Source organism: Cyprinodon variegatus, unplaced genomic scaffold, assembly GCF_000732505.1.
Source record: "Cyprinodon variegatus isolate N-32 unplaced genomic scaffold, C_variegatus-1.0 Scaffold193, whole genome shotgun sequence".
Classification (NCBI taxonomy): domain Eukaryota; kingdom Metazoa; phylum Chordata; class Actinopteri; order Cyprinodontiformes; family Cyprinodontidae; genus Cyprinodon; species Cyprinodon variegatus.
This window is the reverse complement of record NW_015150646.1, coordinates 758,954-781,973: the sequence shown is the minus strand read 5'-3', so window position 1 is coordinate 781,973 and position 23,020 is coordinate 758,954. Positions and strand designations below refer to the sequence as shown.

The window sequence follows — 23,020 nt, the reverse complement described above, 5'->3', positions numbered from 1 at the left end:
GATTTTTGCTTGAAGCTTCAGTACTGACCATAGAAAACAATGTTAGACTGACTCCACCAATAGATTAGATATGAATGGAGAGGGGGGAATAAACGTATACAGAACATGGCCAGCAAATCAGAACAAGTGACATTAGAAGCATCTTACCGGGACTTTTGAGATGGATAAAAGTGCATCGCTGCAGCCATTCAAAGCAAATATCCCTTCTGTGTACTGAGTGCATATGTGATACAATAAATGGATAAATTTCAGTACATAAGTAGGTTTCTATTTTTTTTCCGACAAGCCATATTAAGTCATAATATAAGTCGTCATAATAAAAATTACTAACTAACAACTGAAATATTTAATGACTATAATAAATAAATGTACTTTTTGAATCAATTAGCTGAAATAAATTAACTTTTGGATGTTGCTATAAGCATTTTTGGATGCACTTATCATGATGATGACTTAAGATCTTCAGAAAAGCAGCAAAAATGAAAAAGAGAAACATGCAAAATTCAAAAAAGTCTGACGGCTCGTAAGGAAAACGTAAACTTATAGAATTAGCTTAAAAATTTGGCACAGTTCTGTATGTTCTTGCAAGCCATTTCCACATAAAGTCCAACTAGTTGACGCCTTTAACTCGTTAGTTAGACACAAACAATAGAGTGAAGGATGCCAAGAGTCCATACATTTGTTATTATATATATATATATATATATATATATATATATATATATATATATATATTATTATTTTAAATTAGTACCTTGTTAAATACTTATTAGTTATGACAAATATGTTGGCAGGATGTCATCTCCTACTGCAGCATGTGTGGAGACGGTTGTGACCTGTCTGGAAGGTCACACCCATCTCCCTGGAAAACGCTACTTTAAGTCAAGATAAGTTTAATTATAAACTAAGGAAGCAGGTTTATTAGTCAGAGTCCTGGTGAGAAGAAAGAGGAAAACATTCAGAAAAGGTCATCAGCTATTTATAAACTCCCTGTATTAGTGGATACTGTGATGACAAGACTGTTGCAAAGAGGAAAAGTTCACATTAGATTAATTTGGAACGAGAGTTGTCGTTTTTTTAAGACTTTATGCTTCGTTAAAATTTTTTTCATTCTAAAACAGCACTATCCATGTTGACACTGCTAAAAAAAAACATATGTAAAAGCCTGAAATAAAATCTATATTCTATTTATTGTAAAAGCATAATAACACTATGGAAATTTGACAAAAGTCTTACCATTAATTTGATCTAATAGCAGAAAATATTATTTTTTTGTCTGTTTTTATTCATTTTTTTGATAATGCAACTATGGTGAAGGTTAACAGTAAAATAGCTCTTTTCCTATCAGAACAAGTCACTTCAGGATAGTTTGGCATGCAGCAAAGCATGATTATGACAATTATCACCTGATGCCCACTGTTATCTACAGGGTGGATCCGTCTTGCTTTGGGTCGGGTTCTTTTCCTAAGTTTCAGGTAAACCCAGTTGGGGTGCAGGACACTATGAACCCTTTAAATAAATCCTAAGAAATCAGCATGAAAATAGTTCACCAAAAAGTCTGACACCAGACATCTTTATGAGAACATTTTAAAGGCTTTTACAACTCTCAACTATTGGTGTCAATAAATGTTCAGAGCTCTGAATTATAGTGGCTTCTTGTGTTCTTTTAAAAACAAAAAAAAATGGTTTCTAGACATTTTGTTTTTAAGTATGGAGTTACATTTTAACACTGACCAAGTCTGAATATATCTGGAAAAAAATTAAACTGAGAACAGAAAACGGAGTAAAAATTTGGATAAATAGAATGTGAAAGTTTATCCCAACATTTCCCTACATGGGGTTTAATAAGTAATGTCCCTGACTCACTTCCAGTTTTTTGATCTTCTTGAAATTTTGGATGTGCCATTACTCATATCTCTAAAGTGGCACATTACAGCGCTGAACTAATTGTGGTTTCTGGTTTAAAGGTGTTTGAACTGAGTGAAGTGTGAAATGGAGCATCTTGAGCAAGAGCAGGGGTTTAGTTTTTGTATTTGAAAGGACGTACACCACAGGAGAGTTTTAGTGAAATGAAAGGGACTTATGGTGATAATGCACCATCATCATCCAGTCTCACGTGGTGTGCAGCCTTTCAAATACAAAACCCGGATCACCACATTCTAGGATTTTTAAAGAATATATTGGTAAATTGTGGTGAAAAAAAGAACTATTCATTGAATAACAAAAGTTCAACTTAATAATTTGCAGCATATTATTTGTGGCGGTGACAGAGGTTAAATTCTTTACTAGGTTTAATCACACTGTAGTTGGTGTTTTAGACCATTTTCACTGGAAGGGGCTTTTAAATGCTTTTTACAGAGCCACGACTCCTCCATTGCCGGAACGGATGATTTAGATTAGAAAAACAGCCAAGAAGTTGTTTTTTCTATTGGCTTCAATGTTAGAAGGTTATAAAAATATCAAAAACTGACTGGAAGCTAGCTTTAGCACACCATGTAGCCACCATGTCTACATTTTAGTGCAGGGGTCTTCAACGTTTTCCAGGCCAAGGACCCCCAAACTGATGGTGAGATGGAACAGGGACCCCCTAATAATTTATATTGTAAATTATTTGTTGTGTTTATCAAATGGTTTTATAGTCACTTTATTACAGATGGGGTAATGTAACGAAAGTACTTTCTCCCTGAGATTATTAAAGCATTTCTGATTGTGATTCCTGGTTTATGGGACAGGTGTTGTGAATGAAACGGTGCCCAGCTTAAAAGAGCTCCTGTGTGCATTGATGACATCTTCTGCCTCCATTTATTTGTTTACTACAGTGTGTTGAATTCATGTTAATGTCGATTTAAAGACATTTCAATTAGTGGAAAAAATTGCAGGGGGAGTATAAAAAAAAAAAAAAGTCTAATCAACCAAAACTTTTGCAAAGCCCTTTTGAAGACCTCCTTCTTAGTGGCTAAAAAAAGTTTTTTTTTTAAAAGAAGTTCAGTGAAGTTCAAGGCTCAAACCTACAGGAGACAGGCCATTTATGCTGGAAACTCCTCTGATATGGCCGAACTTAACCCTTTATAGGGCACTCAGTGAAATAACTTCGAAAATCAAACTTTCAAGCCTATAGTGTTATTTGAATCCAGGACATCACTGTATTACCTTTGTATGTCAATAATGTCAATAACCAATTTATTAAGAAAAAAAAACAAAAGTGATTCTACAAGAAATTCATGAAAAACACTGAGAGTGAAAGAAACATGTTTTTTTGTTTTGTTTTGTTTTTTGTTCAATATAACCTTAGAGGCATTAATGCTGATACTGGCACTTAAACTTTTTTAGTTTATAAACCTAAATATAATTGTTAGTTAGGCTTTTTAACTTATTAACTTTTCAATTAGCTGTTTACCTTATTTTCTTGAGTTAACTTTTTTTTTAACTTAATTTACAGTAGGTAATATATCATATAAGGGTTCGTATAATTGGTCAAATGCCAAAATAAGATGTACAGCCATGTAGCAGCAGTATCTTTACTGAATGGCTGGATATAGATCTTGTGCTTCTAGACCTCACTGAGGGGACTACATTTGTAAGGGGTATGCAAGTGTTCAAAAATGGTAATTTGCCCTATTAAGGGTTAAACAATCATACAAAAAATAGACTGAAGTATTCCCCTTTAAAGTGATGGTAGCCAGTTATCACACTGGCCATGTTTCCACCAGTTTTGCATTATATGGTCAGCTTTCCCCCCTCTTAATATACGAAATATCAATGTGAAAACTTCCTAAATTCATTTTTAATATTAAGTCTGCCTGACGACCTGGAACATTAAAGTGTGACAGGTAGGATAGACTACCTCATGAACATAACTTTGAGCAGTAGCACATTGGCATTGCACAACCTCAGATTTAAGCAGCTAGGTTTTCTGCATCTACCTCTGATCAATGCATTAATGTTAAGTATAATTGTGTACCTGCAGCATGACATTTGGGCAATTAATCTCTTTAATTATCATCCTACCGCTGATTCAAAGTGATGATATTGTGGGCGAGTGCTGAACAATGTCCACCCGTTAACATTTGAGTCATGTTGGATCAACAACAGGAAGGCACAGTGTGCAGCTCTCCTGTTATGATGGGTCCCCTGCAAAGCTCCTGTAGTGGCTAATTCTGAAAAACATAATGAATCTGATAGTATTAGTTTGTGCAGTTTTATGGTGAAGTTGAAATATATTCCAGTATGTGTTTAAATAACCTAAAGTGAGTATTTTAAGATTTTTTAAAAGATGTTTTGGGGATGTGTAAGTTTTTTACACTGTCATCAAGGTTAAAGATGACCTCCTCCACTTAAAACCAGTCTTCTCCACCAATCACATCCCTCCGTTGGCTCCTGGATGAGGAGGATTTGAAGACAAAGTATTCCAGATCTGCACATCTTTCTGCAATCGGCTCCTGCATTACTGACCTGCCGGGTTTAGCCTTAGTTGGTTGTGGGAAGATGTTTTGCTCTCAGATGCAGGTTCTTCTACTTGCTTTGTGTTCCTCCATGCTGGTGGTTCCTGTGAGTGCTGCTGAAGGAGTGAACGAACTGCTAGAAGCCACACAAGAAGAACTTATAAGTGATGAGGTAGGTTTACTGACAAATATCTATTTTGATTAGAATCAGTCTTATAGGATCTAAAGGGGTGTATTATAGCATTTTTTTCTGCTGAATTAAAACATCTTAAATTAAATTTTTTTTTTTGTTTTTTTTTTAGAAAAAGGAAATGATAAATTTTTACCAAATTACCCTACTAGATTCCAGTTATTTGTATCCAACTATTGTATATTTAATGTTATTCATTTGCCCTCACTCTACAGTCTATTTCTCATTTCTGTTTTTATTTTTTATTTTATTTTACCTGTGTGGATATGCATGCCTCTTTTGGCACTTTATTTTTGTACTTGAATTTACCAGTGGTCATATCACTTTGTAAAAAATAAATTGTTTTCAGATATTGGCACAGCTCGATCTGAAGAATTATCAAATCAAGTTTTTTAAATCACAATTTTTGTTTTGTGCAAAAAGCTAAAATATTGATAATAGAAATAAAGTGGTAATGATTAAATAGTTTTAATCAGTCAGAATGTTAACATTGTTTTTATTAAATATTTCAGGGTTTAAAGTTACTAATTGCAGAAGTGGTGTTTTGACAGTTACTTCTTTCTTATATTTAAACTTTTTTTAGTTGTTATTTTTTTTTACCCTTTTTGTCATAATTTTTTTTCGTCAAAACAACTGAACCCTTCAATTTATAAATTTTTTTCCAACCTAGTGGGCCTCTTAACCAAGCTTTGAAAAATTGTTCTTGGAAAGAGCAACATCGAAGTCCGTCCACTAGATGGTGCTATTTCGCCTAATTAAAGCAGGCGGTAAACCTCAAACCTCCTCTAAAGCAAGCTTTTCCAATTTAATCCTCTAACTGTTTCAACAGTTTTGTCTTTGATAGGTCTAAACCACCAAAATAAACATAACTGTTCAAGCTGAACAGTTTTAAAAGGTAGTATTAAGTGGAAAATATTTATAGGCAAAATTTGTACAGTAGTTTAGGTTTTTCTTTTTCTTAGGTAAGTTTTCACTTTAATCTGAAGCTGCAGAAAAATAAAATAAATCCGTCAATGTTGCTGATAATTATTGCTTATATTCTTAGAAAATATTGACTATGATATAAACAAATAAGCTTTTAAATGCCGTTTGTGTATTTTTGTGTATAAAGTTTTTTTTAAGTTATTACAATTGTGTCATTACCGCTTTAAAAGGGGTAAAATTTTTATGAAATTCAAATGTATTTGAACAATTTAGGCTAAATTATTTCTGAAAGCGTGATGCGTCTAAAATAAAAAAATTAAAAATTTCTCTGCAGTTTTTTTTATTAAGCCTCCACTAAAGTATTTTCACTCTAATACTTTAGAAAAATTAAGACATGAAAATAAAGTTGTTGCATGTTTTTTTTTTTTTTTAGCAACAATTTTAAGGCTTAATAATTACCAATAATTCTAGGACTGTATTCTGTAAATTACTTCTTACATATTAGTAATGCTAAGGATGTGTAACCTGTGCTGGCCTTTAATAAATCAAAATATATTTTCTGCTGAAGTAGTTTAAAGAACAGTGTGTTTTTTCGTTCTTCAGGATCTAACTGATTTGATCCTGCTGAGGTTTATCTCGGAGCTGATGGCGTCCAGGGGAGAAATGATGCACCGCGACCTTGAGGAGGATGAATTAAGCGGCAGGGGGAGGCTGATGAGGCGACACATCCGCTTCGCTCACAGACAGCGAAAGGCCGGCTGCCGAAACTTCTTCTGGAAGACTTTCACCTCATGTTAGCATGAGACATGTTAGGACTTTTCAACCTGGGATGTTTCTGCTTTAAAATAAAATAAATCCTCTCCTGCAATACAGCAAGTTATTGCAAAGTAAGAAGTATATAGAGATGAATCAATCAGTGGTCTTTAAAAAGGCTCTTATTATTCATTTTTCAGTAAATATGATTGCTCTGGTATTCAAACTGCTGATAATAAAGAGTAAATAACTTTTGATCCTTCATTTACTGCATTAGGTTACAGAAAATATTACATATAACATAGAAAATATACTTAATGCTTAAACGTGTTTCCATGCTAAACTAATACATTCAACTGTTCTAGATGTATTCACCCTTTTGTGCACACTCATTAAAATAACTGCTCTTTATGTTTCAACATGTTTATTTAGACCCCCCCCAAAAAAAACAAAAAAAAAACATCAATGAATCTGACGCTTGCAGGATCACCCTACGTCTTAAAAAACACGAGATGCCATGATTCAGCAACTTAAAGGTATGAGCAGCACTGAAATGTTTAACCTAATGGTGGAAAGTGAAACACTTCTAGATATAAAGTAACAATAGAGGGGAAAAAGTATATAAATTGAAGCGTTTTGGCTGAATTCACAGTAAAACAAGTTAGGAAAGAGCATAGGAGTGAATCTGAATGAAATCCTTCAGGTAAGATTTTCAGATCTGGAGCCCTTAAAAAACATGTTCTGTTATTTTATTTTTATCTGTACAAAGGGTCAATTATAGGACCTAAATGATTACAGGTAAACCTAAAACATGACACCAGGTTCTAAAGTAACTATGAGCATTTATTAATTTAACAAATTCAGATTTTTTTTCCCCAAAATGGGCTGGTTTATAAATTATGGCTTCTGAAAATGAGGAAGTCGTGACAGAATCTGTAACTTTACATCCTTTTTAATGAGAAATAATTTACCAGAGTAAATTCAGTTTTTCTCTGATTAAATTGACCATAGAGTTAAGCAGCTTTGCCCCTCCCCCACTTGTTGTTGCAGATATTTTTTTTCCCTAAATCAACAACAAAAAACAGAGTAAATTGGTTACAGTGAAGGATTTTCAATCGTGAAACACAAACAGAAGTCCTGCTGTGGAAATGGGAGCGCCAGCCATCACTGTTATTATAGCAGGCTAACGACCTGTGCAGACCTCCGTACTGTTTTAGCCTGCCTCCATTAACACAACAGAATGGCAAAAGGTGGATCCTTCTGAATAAGTTTATTTGAAACATGAAAAAAAAAAGACTCAGCTCATGTTTAAAGATTTCTGATCTGAACATCAAATAAAATAGATGTAACAGACAACAGCAACAGTAGGATAGGTATTGCTTTTTGTTGCTTATTTTCATTTAAAATGTTTATAAAGGACATGTTTAACAATGAAACCTCAGTTTCTATAAACCAAGGCTACAGGCTCCGCTCTTTATCTTCCCTTCAGAGCCTGTGTGGGAGCTTTTGGGCCGCGATTAATACTGTCGCTGCAGAGCCTGAACTCTGACAGCATGAGTGCAACTATGAACGCAACCAACCCACTTTAAACGCGCATTCAATCCTACATCAATCAGCCACTATAGAACGGACATGATTCTAATATTTCTGTAGGATCAGATTAATGATACATCTATGACCTTGTGAGTCTCGTATTCATTTCTCTTTGCGCCTGCAGTTCGAACGTAACAAACACCAAATACAAGCAAAAATCAAAGCATTATATCTGACCGACGGATTTAGAAGCTAAAGGGCAAAAAGGACCTAATGCTAGAGTGTTTAATACAAGCTAAAGGAGTAAAAACTGGTTGTTTTAACGGCACATTCTTCACGTCTAAATGTCGAGGTTATTTCACAGGACGTTCCTTTGATCTAAAGGCTTACAAACCAAACCAGCACCGTATTTACAATCACAGTATTATGTTGATTCTGTGCTCTTGTATGCAAACTGTGAGGCAGTTCAGTTCTTTGATAGTGTTTTACAAAAATAGATTTTTTTTTTTTCTTCTTTTCCCCGTGTTTGAAATATGTTTAGACAATAGGTGTGAGCTGAAACTGTGCTGTCCCAACAGGTTTTTTTCCTAAAGATATAATCAGTACCGAAGGGAAAGTGGAGCCCAAGCTGCCTGCAGATCAGGCTACAGTCGTACTAATCTGAGCTAAACATGATTAATAGTGCACCAAAAACAACAATATCAACAAAAGAGTGGCAGAGTGATGCAGACAACAACAAATGAGGGGGAAATGATAAGGATTGTTCGTGCCGTTATTAATGTGCTGCCTGGGGGGGTTGGATCTCTGAAGATTAGGGAGGCAGAAACCAGGAAGAGGAGGAGATCTGCTAGCAGTCGGTGGAGATTTTGGCCGAGAGGTCCTGGATGCGGCGGGCGCTGCAGCTCTTACACAGGATGTGTCCATCCAGCGGGTAACAACCTCGACCTTCGCCTTCAGACGACAGCAGCAGGCCGCATTCCTACCAGACACAAACATACAAGTCTTTACCTTACACCAATCAATCCACGTTAGGGTTAATTGACTAATGTTTGGTTGTTTTAGCAAGGTTCCCCTGAATCACATGAATCTGGCTGGAAAAGTTGAGTGTTTCATTGGAAATTATTGTTTATGTAAATCACCGCCCTGTGGAAGCTAATTTATTACCTGGTGGGTGTTGGGTCACAGACATATTTCATGGTCTGGTTCTGCTTCAGTTTTAACAATGAATTAAAGCAATCAGTCCCTCTAATGCTTGGAAACCTAGAGATGGGTCGAGCAACAGCGATGCGCCGCCGCATGTGTCGAGCTTTAACAGACAAAAACCCGTGTCGGTGCGGGTATTATTTCTAGAAATTAGCGTGATCGATACAGGAGCTGTTTTTGACTGACTGACGCACTGAATTGTGTTTATAAGCGCTTCTGCCAAAAAAATAAAACCTCTGATCTTTTGTTGTTTATCATGAAATTAATCAAGAAATATGGAGCAGCCTCAAGGCAAAAGAAAGGTTTCATCCGAATAAGACCATCTAATATTTGTTTTTATTTTCTAGTTATGTCATCCTGTTCCCCTGTTATCATTCAACTTATCTGTATTCAAAGTGACTTATTTGTTTGCTGTTCTTACTGTGATTATTGTAAATGTCAAAGAGAATACCTGTAGTGACTTTAAATGTCCAGCAGGTGTCATTGTATTCAGCTACACAGTATCAACACAGTTTGCATGTGTGTTAAAACTAGGGATGCAACTAACAACTTTTTTGCAAATCGATTAATCTTTCGATTTTTTTTTCGATTGATTAATAATCAGATAGCAAAAGGTTCCTTAAATAAGATTTTTAACTAAATTAAACCAGGTGACAGCCTCGACCTTCGCCTTCAGACGACAGCAGCAGGTCGCAAAAATTTAATATTTTCATGTACCCCTTGTAATGCACACTAGGGGTACGCATAGCCCTTGTTGGGAATCACTGCATAATTTGACGATTATTTCAATAATGGATTAATCATGATTGTTTCAGCCCTAATTGAAATGCTTCATTGCACCTCATGAACCAATCATATTTTAATTTAAAATTTTTTATTTTAAAGTCCAGCCAAGATTTAAAGAGAAAATCTACAATAGTTTTAAATACGGTACACACTTTTTTATGTATTTAGTTTTTTAAATAAAATTATTTCCATATTAAAAAAGAATTGCTTCACATAAATCATTCCCAATTAAACTCAGTATTAAGAGTGTAAGAAAGAGTTTCTTTTCCACTCATGATGTCCGACTCACCTCACAAACATAACAGTGAACGTGGAAGCTGCGGTCAAGAGCTACAATCCTGACGGTCTCCTCCTGGCCCGGTTCTGGCATGATTGGCTCTCCACATACCGAGCAGCGAGGGGCGTACTTCCTGTTGAGAAAGACGCCGCTTTGGACAGTCAGAAAAAAAAAAAAACAGCAGCTGGGGAAATAGAGACGGCGCTCTGTGAAGTGCAGGGGGGAAGCGTGCGTACCTGTGAAAGTCGTCTATGCAGTGTATCTGAGACGTGGCGTCCACGGTGAACGGCACCCCGTCCAAGCAGCAGTTACAGACCACGCAGGTGAAGCAGCGAGGGTGGTAGGCTTTCCCCATGGCCCGCAGGATCCGGTCCAGGATGGGCTTGGAGCATTTAGAGCAGCGCTCCAAAGTGCTCTGAAAACAAAGGAGGGAAGAGGAGGATTTAGAAGAAACAAAACTAAAATGTGATCCATCTTTTAGTTGGTTCCCTCACTTACAATGTAACAGCTCTCACAGTAACTCTTCTTATCCAGGGCGTAGAATGGTTGCCCTCGCAGTCGGGCGTGGCAGGTGATGCATGTGAAACACTCTACGTGGAAAACCTGCTCCATTGCGATGCAGCCACTGCCATCGCCCACCACGTTATCCCCGCAGCGCGCGCAGCGACCTGAGCACAGAACCTCCATTTATTCTTTTATTAAAAGTAAATATTAGAAAGAAAAAATTAATTGTCACCACTTAAGAATCCCAAACTGATCGTACCGAAATAGTCCTCTGCAGGCGGATGGTTCATGTCATAAACCAGCTTCTTGGTCAGCCGCTCCAGCTCCTCCTCAGGTCTTGTTGTTGCCGCCCCCAGCTGGAGAAAAAATGGAACAACAGGGGAAATATGCCCATTTGAAGTGTTGCTTTCTTTTAACTTTGTGTTTTCTCACTTATTCATAAACTGAAACAAACCAAACAATATGATGCAGCATGTTCAGCTCTTTACCTTGCTGGACTGATAAGAAGGCGTCTGCGCTGACGTCTGAGCTGTCTGGGTCTTTTCTATCCCTCTCTTAGACAGAGGAACCTGGTTAACTCTCCCTCCAGCTCCAGGGTTGTTGCCCTTGTAGCCTCCCTCGGAGTGCAGCTCCTGAACCTGCGAGTTGGGGTGTGGAGGGTACCAGCCCTGTGGACCCGCCTGGTTCTGGGCCGGGGGCCGAGACACGTGCTGACGAGGAGGGGGAGGGGTGTAGGCCTGCTCCGCCTGCCTCCCCGTCTGAGAGTAGGTGACGGGCTGCGCCGTCTTGACCTGTACGCTGAACCGGGGCCCAGTGGGAGTGGAGGCGGTGGTGTAGGAGGCTGGGACGGGCTGCGGGTAGGGCTTAGGGGTGGAAGTGGAGTAGAAGTCCTGTTGGTGGGAGTACTGGGGGGTCTGGTGCTCGCTAGGATACGGAGGGGCTGGGTGGTACTGACTCTGGGGGTGAGAGCTGTAGCCCATGGACGGCCGACCCTGAGTCGGGGCTGCGCTCTGGTGTGCAGACTTGTAGTGATCCCCTGAGATGTACTTGTTGTAAGGCACGTTGTCATAGAGCTGAGAGGAGGCACAGCATCAGTAACTGTTCACTATTAAAATAAAACCAAAGTCAGGGCTGGAAAATAACTATTTCATTTCCTGCAGACTGGAAGTTTGCTCTAATGAAATTACCTCTAATATATGTGTCAATCTGGCTCATAAGTTTCCATGGGGCACATAAACAAATTGAACAGCTACACATCAACAGTTGATTTATCCAGGAACCGCCCATCATAAATCATTAGATTTCTCATCATATACTTAAATTTCCAAAAGATTCTAAAGGGTCAAATATTGTAGTTATTCCTACAGTTCCCACTGTCTTACCTGGTTGGCGGAGTCCTGGGGGTGGCTGTCCAGGTCAGCCAGCATACTGGTGAGGGAGTCGATATCGGCATCGATCTTGGAGTGGTAGTTGGTGCTTTTCTCAGGACCACGATGCTGCAAAACCAGAAAGGAATCAACAAAACAAAGTTAATCTAATCATTTAAAAGTTGTAATAATAATTGTTATTTTAATTAATTGCAGCTATTAACCTCGTTTGGGTTCCTGTGAAACAGCTCTTACCAATGCAAATTCCCTCATCCGGTTAAAAATATTCAAGAATCAGTTCTCTTTCCCTGAAGCCACTTTTATGAAGAAAATAATGAATTAAAATGATCCATAACTCTGAGATCTCCCAGTTAGCGATTAGAGCAACACCACCTGGATGTCCTTCTACTCTCCACCTCAGTCACCAACAGGTCTACCACTTCCTCGGTTCATTTATTTGGCCTACTCTCCCACAGTTGCCGTTGGTAACCGTAAAATAACATTGATCAGTTGGCTTGTTTCAATACACACCGCATCCCTGTGGTTCTTTACATGGACCATTTATGGTTGAATGTGGACGTGCAGAGGGCTCAACGTGAGGCGAGGACTAGCGCACAAACTTGATCCAGAAAGGATAACTGCTTGGTTTTGTGCATGAGGATTTCTTTATTTCAGACCCTGCACTACATTCTGTGCACAGAGACAAGATTCAAATCTGACTGAACTGAAATGCACCAGTTTTATGCATTTTACAAAAATGTTTGTAATTAACTATTCATAAACATTAAGGTAATTCTTTTAAATGTTTAAATGGATATATTTATTCTACTGCAATAAAAAAGTGCGATAGACATCTTCACCGATTAGTTACTTAAAACTGTTGAGGAAAAAGTGCAGAAAATGTCCCCACCATCATATCATAGCTGTCCAGGTGAGAGCTCCAGCTTCGATCCTCTTTGTGGCCATGATGGGGAGGATAATAGTGATCATTTGATGAATGATGAATGGGCCCACCTGGAGTTAGAAAAATAATTTGTTTATGTTAACGTACTCATACGCACAACTTCAACTTAAACAAAGCCTCTTAGTCAAAGAGTAAACTGACCAAAGAGCGGAGTTTAAAATGATAAGCATGTGAAAAAGTGTGCTGACTATCCAGTTATGATGTTTCCTCTTGTAGAGGATAAAGGAAGCATCATCACTTCTTTAAAAGCATCAAATTGGGACAGTTCAGTCTCATTTAAAACAATGAAATCAAAATGAGAATAATAAAAATAGGGCTGTGAGAATGCAAGGAGTCAGAAACTAAAACAAGCTGAGGGCCGTAACCTTGCACCGGAGCCTCCTGTAATCACCCTGTAGGTTTCCCAGCAGATTTCAACACAATCAATGTGGAAGAGAGGAACTGTGACTCAAACTGAAATGTTAACCAGTTTAAAGCGGAGAATAGGTTTTATTGTTGAACTGTGGAAACATTTACAGAAGATAAGCACTAAACAGAACTCAGTTCGTTTACTCATCAGCCCAAACTGGGCCTTTTAAACAAAAATAAACTTCCTCTTTGTCAGAGCTTTGCATGATTACTAAGCAGAGTCAGACTTAGTCACACCGGTGCCCTGTAGATAGAAGCTGTTTCTTAGAAATTCCTTGACAGAATGGCCAGACCTGAATCCAACTAAGAATTTTTATGAAAAGGTTTGAAAACTGATATTCTCAGCTCTTTAACTCGAGTGATTTCCAAAGAAGGATGGGTGATATGTCCACTTATAGATCTAAAAAGCTGCTTGATCTGTAATGCTGGGAAATACTAATACTTTTCACTGATTTATGTCAGGGGATATTTTTTTATTTCAAGATCATAACATTTTGGAGCATTCTCACCTGTGGGTCCAGTTGCCATGTACCTATTCGCCATTCCCCCTGCTCCATTCTGGTCGTAAGGAGCATATTTTGGCCCCCGGAAGTCAGGGCCACCTTTCTTGTTGACGGTTTGGTATATGGGAGGCCCTGCGGAGTGAGACATCTGGGGGACGGATCGATCCTGGCTGTCTAGAGTCCTCGGCGGCAGCCAGGTGGGACTGGACATGGCAGGATTCTGGGGTCAGAGATAAAACATTGGTGTCAAATACCATTAATGTATCTAGTTACGCACCACTGAGCAGCCCTGTATCTATTTATTATATTTAAAATAACCCTGCTGCTGATTTTGTGTATTTATGTAACAGGTAACCAATGGAAACCATGGGATACTTCAGTGTTTCCTATGGTAACAGGAGACAAAACTAACAAAAGCCTTCATGAAGAAGAGGAAGAAAGCAATAGGTTTAATACTGAGGGGGGTTTCCAGAACATGTGCACGTGTCTGAGCTCCTCAGAAAAAAGGAAAAAAAAATCATACAGAGAAAGAAGCAGGTGTTTATCCACAATAGTAATTGTGTTTGGTTGTTTACTCCGAGTATCGTGTGTTTCCAACTGAGGCTGGGGCGAATCGAGGCAGGAAATATTCTGTAATGATACTTATCCGCGTCCAGGAGAGCACCTGGTTCCTAACAATGTCTCATGTGGGATAAACATCGACATGGAAACCCAACAGCTGACTCCACTTGGTCACTCGACTCAGATACAATGAGCCTGCAGAATGTTAATAAAATGCAATCAAGCTGAATCAAGGGATGACTTTTCCACGGTCTATAAACTCAACCCTGAAGCAGGATTCTTCTCTGGTCATGAGTTCCTTTCATCTAGGTTTATATCTAAACCGATGAAGCTGCTAAATGAAACACAGGACAACTTTTCTAGGAGCTGACACTTTGTGAAAAGAAGGATTCATTCCCCTGTGATTCTCTGCCTGCAGCTATTTCATTTGAGGAACATTCATCTCATTTGGTTCCGGATCCATCCATTTTCCTTTCCTTTCATTTCAATGCTATTAATTTGTGCTGATGGGTCGTTGATAATAATTATTAACACATACAGTATAGCACCACCTGTCTGTGAGTGCTTTAGGGATACTCTTTCTCTGAAAGGTGCCAGCAGGGCAAATGTACTGTGGCTCATATTGGGATTCCTAAACAGTCCCCCTGGGCGGGTGTTCAAGAAGTATGCAGATCAGCTGGCTGGTGTCCTCACAGACATTTGTAACACCTCGCAGGACCGATCCGTAGTGCCAGCGTGCTTTAAGTCTGCCTCCATCATTTCCGTCTCAAAGAAGCCTCGCCTGTTTTAATGACTACCAGCCTGTCGCACCGATTCCCATCATGATGAAGTGCTTCAAAAAGGCTGGTTAACAAACACATCGTCTCCAGTCTGCTGCCAATATTCGACCCGTTCCAGTTCTACCAACAGAACCACTCCACTGAGGACGCCATCTCCTCTGCTCTCCAACTGAGCCTGGTACACCTGGAGGAGAACACCACCCACGTGTGGATGCTGTTCCTGGACTTCAGTTCAGCTTTCAACAGCATCATCCCACAGCATCTGATGGGCAAACTGGAACAGCTGGGATTCAAAACACCCCTCTGCGATTTGCTGCTAGACTTCCTCACAGACAGAACACCTCTGATGTCATCACTCTAAGCACAGGCTCCCCTCAAGGCTGCATCCTGAACACCCTGCTGTTCACCCTGATGACACATGACTGCATCCCCAGGTTCACCACCAATAGCATTGTGAAGTTTGCAGACGACACCAAGATGGTGGGCCTCATTAGAGACGACAACGACCTGGACTACAGAGAGGAGGTGGAGCAGCTGGTGGACTGGTGCAGAGATAACAGCCTGATCCTGAATGTGGAGAAGACGGAGATGATCGTTGACTTCAGGAAAAATCGGCCTAACCACCCTCCACTGGTCATCAACTGCTCAGCTATAGAGGTGGTCAACAGCACCAAATTCCTGGGGTTGCACATCACAGGACCAGCTGGTCCTGCAACCAGCAGGTTGTGCAACAGCTTTTCCCCCACCGCCATCAGACTGTTGATACTAATGAAATCACACATCGAGACTCTGCATCAGACTTGTAAACATATTTGCACTACATGGCAAATTTTCAAATCCCTTTAAACAGAACTCAACTCAGTGTTGTTGCAATTTTGCACCATATTTTGTTTATCCATTTTGCACTGCTCTGAACCTCCCACATTAATGCCTTCTGCACCATATCTTAAACTGGTTTTCCTCTTCTCCTACAGCGTTTACCAATTTGATCACTGCTGCACATTCAATTCAGTTTATTTCTATAGCGCCTATTCACAACGCATGTCTCTTTACAGTTCACCAGTTAATCGTCAAATCAATTCAAAGTTTTCTCTCTAAGGAAAACCAGATTCAAATCTTTTAACAGGAAGAAACCTCTGCCATCTGCCGAGGTGGACTGGGGTTCAAGGAGACAGAAGCAGTTATACAAAAGGCGACTGCTAAGCTGCTCATTCACTGTTGGACAGCTGCATGCATCTAATTTTCCTTGTTTGCTGTGTATACAAGATGACAATAAATGATTTCCAACAGGCCAAACATCCTAACTGACAGGTTGATAGACAGATCAATAACAGAAAAATAAATCATCAGACAGTAAATGAATCGACAGGAGGCTAAATAGAAAAGACAAATAAAAAAAACAAATAAAGGATTGAGGAGATGGATGATAAAACAGAGAGATGATAAATGTTGATAAAATGAAATCAATTAAAAAAACAAATGTTGGAAAACTACTAAATTAGAAACTAATGACAAATTACTTTGTGGTCCGTAAAAATGCTGGTTCTATTAGGGACCTAAGATTAAGGTCTGGAAATGATTAAAAGAAGCAAAAATTAAACAGATGTAACATCCGTGGGGCGACAATAATACTTTGCATTTGGACAATGTCACCAGCCATGTGGCTAAGAGGATTATGATGATTACTCCAACAAATAAGATGCATTTTTGCTGTAGTTGTAAACTTCCTGTCGGCATGGTTGTTGTAGTATCAGCATTTAAGCCCTGCTGGGTCAGCATTTATCAAACTGTGTCGATATGGAGGAGGAGGCGGCGGGGGCGGCAGCGGGGGTGGGGGGGTGGGTCTGGTTCCCACTACCACCATTTCTCCCTGAACATTTATCATCCATTTTATCCTGAATGAGAGCAGACACACAAATCCCAGCAAAATAATCTCTGCAATTTCATCCCCAAACGCTTTAGAGCCAGTTGTTGTTTACATTTGACCTGCTTTGCAGGGCTTAGAAATGTAACCTTTGTTTTGGGAGGGATTATAAATTGAAGGGTTTTTTGTTGTTGTTTTTTTTATAATTTCCAGGCTTAAACAGTCATTAAGCATATCTCTCTCTATATATATAGATATCTATATATAGATATATATATCTATATCTCACACATACATACATAGTCATATTTTTTACAGTTTGACCTACATGTTGACGTTTCACTTTTTTACAAGACATTATTACGTTTCAAAAACGAAAAATAAAAGGCGTTCTTTATGTATGAAGCAGAGAGGCATCATAATAAAACGAATTGAAAAAAACGAGTGTGAAGAAATACACTACAAAAAAAGTAGTATTTCATTATGAGGGGAAATAACTTTCCTACCTTAGTAACTTCACAGTCCTTCTTCTCCTGGTTTCATCTACACAAATAGAACAAAATAAAGGAAGCAACTTTAGCAAACAAGATGGGCAGCTGTTCTCATATGAATTAACGGTCTGAATTCACACACAAAAATGTCTTCAATTTTAACCACAACCCAATTTTTAATTTGCGTCACATTTAGGCAGAACTCCCCACCAAGATTAGAAAAAAAAAATCCGCAATGGAGGAAAAGTGTCCGTAATTAACTTTAATAACAGTTTGGTTGAATCTTTTCCCACCATGTTATAAAGTGGAGCAGAGCTCGTGCCCGCTGCCTCGCCCCCCTCCGGGCTAACTTTCAACACGACCGAAGAGGAAACAACGCTGAAACCGATACCCACCGCCCCGAAGCCAGCGACACAAACACGACCAACACCTCCATTTGAACCTTCACAGGTTAGTGAAAGTTACCCGGAAAAGCCTCTGTGTTTGCTAAAGCGTCGTTAACCTACTTTATCAGGGATCAGAAGGCCTTTAGCAGCAGCAGCGGCAGCAGCAGCTACTGGCTGCGTTCCCTTAAAGTGACGTCAACATAAGGGCTTTTCAAAATAAAAGCACAAACGCAGCTGATATGACATATGAGGTCAGTGACGGTTGTAAACCAAATTTACCTGGGGGCAGGGTGGGGGCATTTTTTCATGGGGGCAGATGACAAAAGAAAAACTCATACAAAAAAAAAAAAAAAAAAGAAGAACAGGGCAACAAGGCATTGTTTAGTACAATAAGTGAGCCTAAAAGAAAAGGGGATCCAAAAATGTCTACCTATAACCCCCAAAAAGTAATAAATAGAATAACTTCACTCTATATTATTTCATAGATATAACGAGAAGTATTACATATTATTTTTTAAATACATATATTTGAATGACAAAATATTTACTCAAATTCTTAAATTCTTTAATGGGACATTTAGTTATTCAATAGTGCATTTCACAGTTTAATGTAATATTTAATATTGAATCATGTATTAGAGACAGCTAAATGAATAGATCTATTTATTCCGTGGTACATTTAGTAATATCATGGGAGATTCACATTTATGTATTTCATGATATACTTTGGCTCCATATATCGCAGGGATTACATGACAGTGATTTTGAAAACCATCTGGTGAACCCCCACTTGTTCTCTAACGATACCCCCCTGGGGAATCTAGGCCCCACTTTTGGAACCTCTGATGTAGAAGGTGGGATTTTTATCTAATTACGGCTGTAGCTTAAGGTGGCACACCTTAGTTTCTATATAATTGTTATATCAATTTAAACAGTAATGGTAAAGCATTAAATTGTCAGTCAATTTCAAATACTTTGGTCAAGACATATTATAACAAATCTATTTAGCATTATATTTTCAGTACAGTAATAGGGGCCAGAAAAAAAAATCTATAAGGGCACCTTGTTGGCAGCTGTCTAGAACTGCCCCTGCATTAATTCTTATTTTATCTGTGACCGACTATAACCAGTGGCGATTCTAGACCAAATATACAAGTAGGGCCAGGGTGGGGTCAAAGGTTTTTCATGAAAGAAAGGGATGAAACACAAGTGCTGGAGCTACAGCAGCTCTAGACTGTTTGAATAAGTTCAGGGGACCTTTAGTGCTCATGCAAAAGTTTGGCATCTCTATAGACATAACACTAAGCAGCATGGTATTAGTGTAATTGCCACTAATTTGTAGTTATCAAAGGCAAAAGATCTATTTCCTTAGTGAGATTATCAGATAGATTCACATTTTACCTACTAAAATGTGATATCCTTTAACACATACATTTGTATTTTAGAGTGTTTTTTTGTGGTGGCAAATCCAGCTGCTTCCATTATCAATAGCTCATAAATGTCAAAAGAGGCAGCTACTACGGTATGTCTCAGCACTGTAAAAGAATATTATTTTGAGGAAAAAAAAAGTGACTTTCAGATGTCAAAATACTTCAACATTTTACAACCCATCCACATCCCATTTAGCCTGCTTTTTAGGCTAAATGGTCTGTGGATGACATGATATATACAGTAAGTAAAGCATTAGGTCAAATCATATATGATAAAACAACACGTTATACATCAAATTAAAAACATATACTAAATCACGGTTGATATACTGTATATCAAACATGATATTGTGATCTATTTTATAGAATACAACAAGAAACATTAGAATAAGATACAATATAACGTATGATACAGAATACAATAGCAAAGAGTATGAGAGAGCACAAACCGAGTCATTTATAGCTATATAATATGCTATAGACTGAATGTACTTTTCCTCTAAGCTTGTGTTTTGTAATTTCAAAAAAACTCCTGCACACAATCTGGAAGGAGATCATATGCTTTGTACATTACAAGTTTAGAACTGAGTTGTACAATTCTACAATTTGTTCTTGTGCATATACACAGCTTCATATGTATTTCTCCATACTTTCACATTAAAGGTATTTTTAGAGATTGAATGGACAAATCTATTATTTCCACATAGCTATTAGAATCAATGTATGCAGCTCAAGAAGTTGCTGTTAAATACATGTTTCCTCTGCATTTTGGTGCGACCTCTTGATGATCCTTCCTGAGATATTTTACTCATATTTTAACAGATTTAAAAAATTTGCTCTGTTCCTACGGCTGTAAAACCTTCCCCAATCCACCAATGGACTGATAAGCAATGTTTTGTTTCTCCAAACATGTTTCAATGCATTATGGCTCCAAAATATCTCCTTTACTTTAGCTGTAACTCTGCAAACCTAAGATGTGCTGCCATATTCTTTTTACAGTAAAGTAACCTGCAGAGTATAAGATTGAGCTGTTGGGTTTTTATATTGCACAGTCTGAATTTGACTTGTTTCATCTACTGATAAGCAAAGTCCATAAGAGTGATCAGGCTGATACCTTTCCCTCTTAAATTCAACAAAAGCAGCTAGAGGGTCCTAATTTACTTTCTACCCTCACTTTACATGCTTAATTTTATGCAAATGTCAAGGTGGGCCTAGAAATTTTTGTGCTTGATCATTTATGGGTCAGCTGTTTAATCCCCTCAACCTATTTCTTTCTCTTTCTCCAACCATTTAACCAAACGTGATGTTAATCTGCTTTACCAGAGTAACTTCTTCAACAGAAGAATGTCTTTATTAATCAATTTTCTCTGTTTCAGTCAAAGAGTAAACAAATTTAATTGGCTTACCTTGGGATCCCCCTTCTTCCTTTTGCGCCTCTGCTTTCTGCCCTTATATGTCCAAATAGCTCTACATCCACAGGAAGAAGCAGTTAACTCAGATCTGTGTTATTGTCAACCTTTTGGCACTGACTGGAACTTTTGAAGTCAGATCACAGCCTCATTTGGTGTTATCAGATGGTTAATAGTTCTTTCCAGGCAAACCAGGAAACCACCCCAAGATTGGAAGCCTTAGATGTAAAAAGCAGGTTGTACAACCTCATATTTTGTATTTTTAATAACACAGTGTCTTTATTTCAGTCAGAAACAGGGCCAGTCGGTGGCTGAAGGGCACTCACAGATGGGCTAAGATGCAGGAAGTCACAGAGAGCGTTGCCCGGTTCTGCCAACGGGACAGACTCAACGGCTTCCGGCCATTGGTGAACCCGTTTAGTAATGTTCTCACTTTTCCTCAACCGCCCCCCTCATCCGTTCTTCTCACAATGCCTGGAAGTAGCATAGACCTACATCTCCCACTCTGTTTTCTTAATAGTTGTTTTCCTTTATGTTTCTTCCTCTGTTTTTTTTCTCATTTTAACAAAGCTCACAATTGATCCAACCTTCCATCCGAAAACATTAAAGCAGAAGGGCACACTCTCATTTTGCTTAACATACCATGCAAACAATACTTCCGATTCTCATTTTTTTTTAAAGAAGTAGCAATGATGTGGGGCAACTTTTTATTGAATGGCTTAAAAATTGAAAAATGTCAACGTTTAGGCCAGATTCATCTTTGCTTCCTGTCACATAACTCAATTGAATGCATATTGTATTGGATCTTTTGCACATATGGTACAATACCCTTAAATAAAACCCAGTGCAACCAATTGATTTAAGAGTCTAATTGATAAATAAAATCATGTGTAATCCAATCTAGGTATAAATCGGCTTTTCCGTTTATGTTTGTTAGAGAGCAAACAGCTTCATGAGGATCAATGAACACAGCAAACAGATCAGGGGGCATGGTTATGGAGAGGTTTAAAGTGGATCTATGCTATAAAAAAATAACTGCAGATATAAATATCACACAGAATGCAGTTAAGTTCCTCTGAAAATCCAAACAGCACGAAACCCAACCTAACTAGATATGCCTGTACACTTAAATTGAAAGGCTAAGAAAAGGACATCAATCAGAGAAGCAGTTTAGAGGATCATGGGAACTCTGGGGGAGCTGCAGAGATTCACATCATAGGTGACAACATCTGTTGATCAGATAAATATCAGTAGTCTATCCTTCTTAGAAAGAATTGGTAAAGAAATTAGTTGTTGAATGAAATCTTCTTAGTCACCTCTATAGGTTAAATACAAAAGCTCCTTTGTTGGTTAAAACAAGCACTGCTCAGTATCCTGAACAAACTACTCTGTGAGTAAAATGTGGTACTATTAGTTTGAGGTTGTATTGTTCAAGCAGGAAAGAAAAGTTGAGCAAAGTTGATTGGAGGGATGAATGGAGCTACACACAGGGTAATCCCAAACAAAACCTGCTAGAGGCTGCAAAAGATTACTTGGGTGAAGGTTTACCATCAGATAGGACGTTGACCCAAAATGTCAATGTCTTATAATGGTTAAAATAAAATAAAAACCTAGGTATAAAGTTAAAGCCCAGATCTAAATCAAGTAAAGGATCCATATCAAAAGTGAAATTGAATATTCATAGACGTTGTTCATTTCATCTGACTGAGTTGGTGCTATTTCACAAAGAATGGACAAACATTTCCAGAGGTGTCAAAAGTATTCATGTTTATTACTCAAGTATAAGTATTAATCCTACTATTTAAAAATACTTTTGTAGAAGTTAGAGAATCAATTATCAATTTAAGCTTTTTATTCCAGTGAAATTGTAAAAATTCTTAAATTAAGTATAAAAGTAAAAGTAATGCATGAAAAAAAATGAAAAAAAAGACTGATGCTTTACTGCACTGCCCTATTAAAGGAACATTTTTCTACAATTCTGGTTGATAACTTTCTTACACTTAATGTTCTCAGTTTTAACTAATAGTAACAGTGTCAAATTTAACTTTGCATCATCTTGAAATACTGTTTATTTTGGTTTGTAGTGAAGCCACAAAGAAATTAATTGTCTGGATGAAACAAGTTATTTTGATGGTTTTAAATTTTTTTTAATGCCAACAGGCCATAACGAAAATGAGCTTTAATGAAACAAAACTAATAAGTCTATTTTTAAAATGTCACAAGTAGAAAGTAGAGATGATTGCAAA

General features: G+C 38.0%; 2 protein-coding genes across 5 annotated transcripts; one reads left to right on the top strand and one right to left on the bottom strand.

Moving 5' to 3' along the window:
- Positions 1-4,220: 4,220 nt before the first annotated feature.
- On the top strand, positions 4,221-6,481 carry LOC107087763 (somatostatin-1A-like). Its single transcript, XM_015379500.1, has 2 exons — positions 4,221-4,614; positions 6,160-6,481. Exons 1-2 carry the CDS (start codon positions 4,486-4,488, stop codon positions 6,352-6,354), a joined length of 324 nt encoding a protein of 107 aa, XP_015234986.1. The 5' UTR covers positions 4,221-4,485; the 3' UTR covers positions 6,355-6,481.
- Positions 6,482-7,264: 783 nt separating this feature from the next.
- On the bottom strand, positions 7,265-18,135 carry LOC107087780 (thyroid receptor-interacting protein 6-like). 4 transcript variants are annotated; one of them, XM_015379528.1, is made up of 11 exons: positions 18,056-18,135; positions 17,565-17,601; positions 13,861-14,074; positions 12,890-12,993; positions 11,995-12,108; positions 11,101-11,685; positions 10,872-10,968; positions 10,607-10,776; positions 10,345-10,523; positions 10,121-10,241; positions 7,265-8,821 (listed from the first exon to the last, which is right to left on the bottom strand). In XM_015379528.1, exons 3-11 carry the CDS (start codon positions 14,063-14,065, stop codon positions 8,690-8,692), a joined length of 1,707 nt encoding a protein of 568 aa, XP_015235014.1. In that variant the 5' UTR covers positions 14,066-14,074; positions 17,565-17,601; positions 18,056-18,135; the 3' UTR covers positions 7,265-8,689. The 4 variants fall into 4 exon arrangements, with proteins under 4 accessions (XP_015235014.1, XP_015235013.1, XP_015235016.1 ...); XM_015379527.1 differs by having other exon boundaries at positions 17,945-18,085; XM_015379530.1 differs by having other exon boundaries at positions 10,872-10,965; positions 17,945-18,085.
- Between the last annotated feature and the right edge of the window lie 4,885 nt (positions 18,136-23,020).

Excerpts from the sequence above, each read along its gene's own strand:
- LOC107087763 (XM_015379500.1), top strand. The coding sequence starts at position 4,486 with ATGTTTTGCTCTCAGATGCAGGTTCTTCTACTTGCTTTGTGTTCCTCC. Across the intron at positions 4,615-6,159 it reads AAGAACTTATAAGTGATGAG|GATCTAACTGATTTGATCCT; the intron begins GTAGGTTTACTG and ends TTCGTTCTTCAG.
- LOC107087780 (XM_015379528.1), bottom strand. The coding sequence starts at position 14,065 with ATGTCCAGTCCCACCTGGCTGCCGCCGAGGACTCTAGACAGCCAGGAT. Across the intron at positions 12,109-12,889 it reads TGGACAGCTATGATATGATG|CATCGTGGTCCTGAGAAAAG; the intron begins GTGGGGACATTT and ends CTGGTTTTGCAG. Across the intron at positions 10,524-10,606 it reads ACTGTGAGAGCTGTTACATT|AGCACTTTGGAGCGCTGCTC; the intron begins GTAAGTGAGGGA and ends CTTTGTTTTCAG.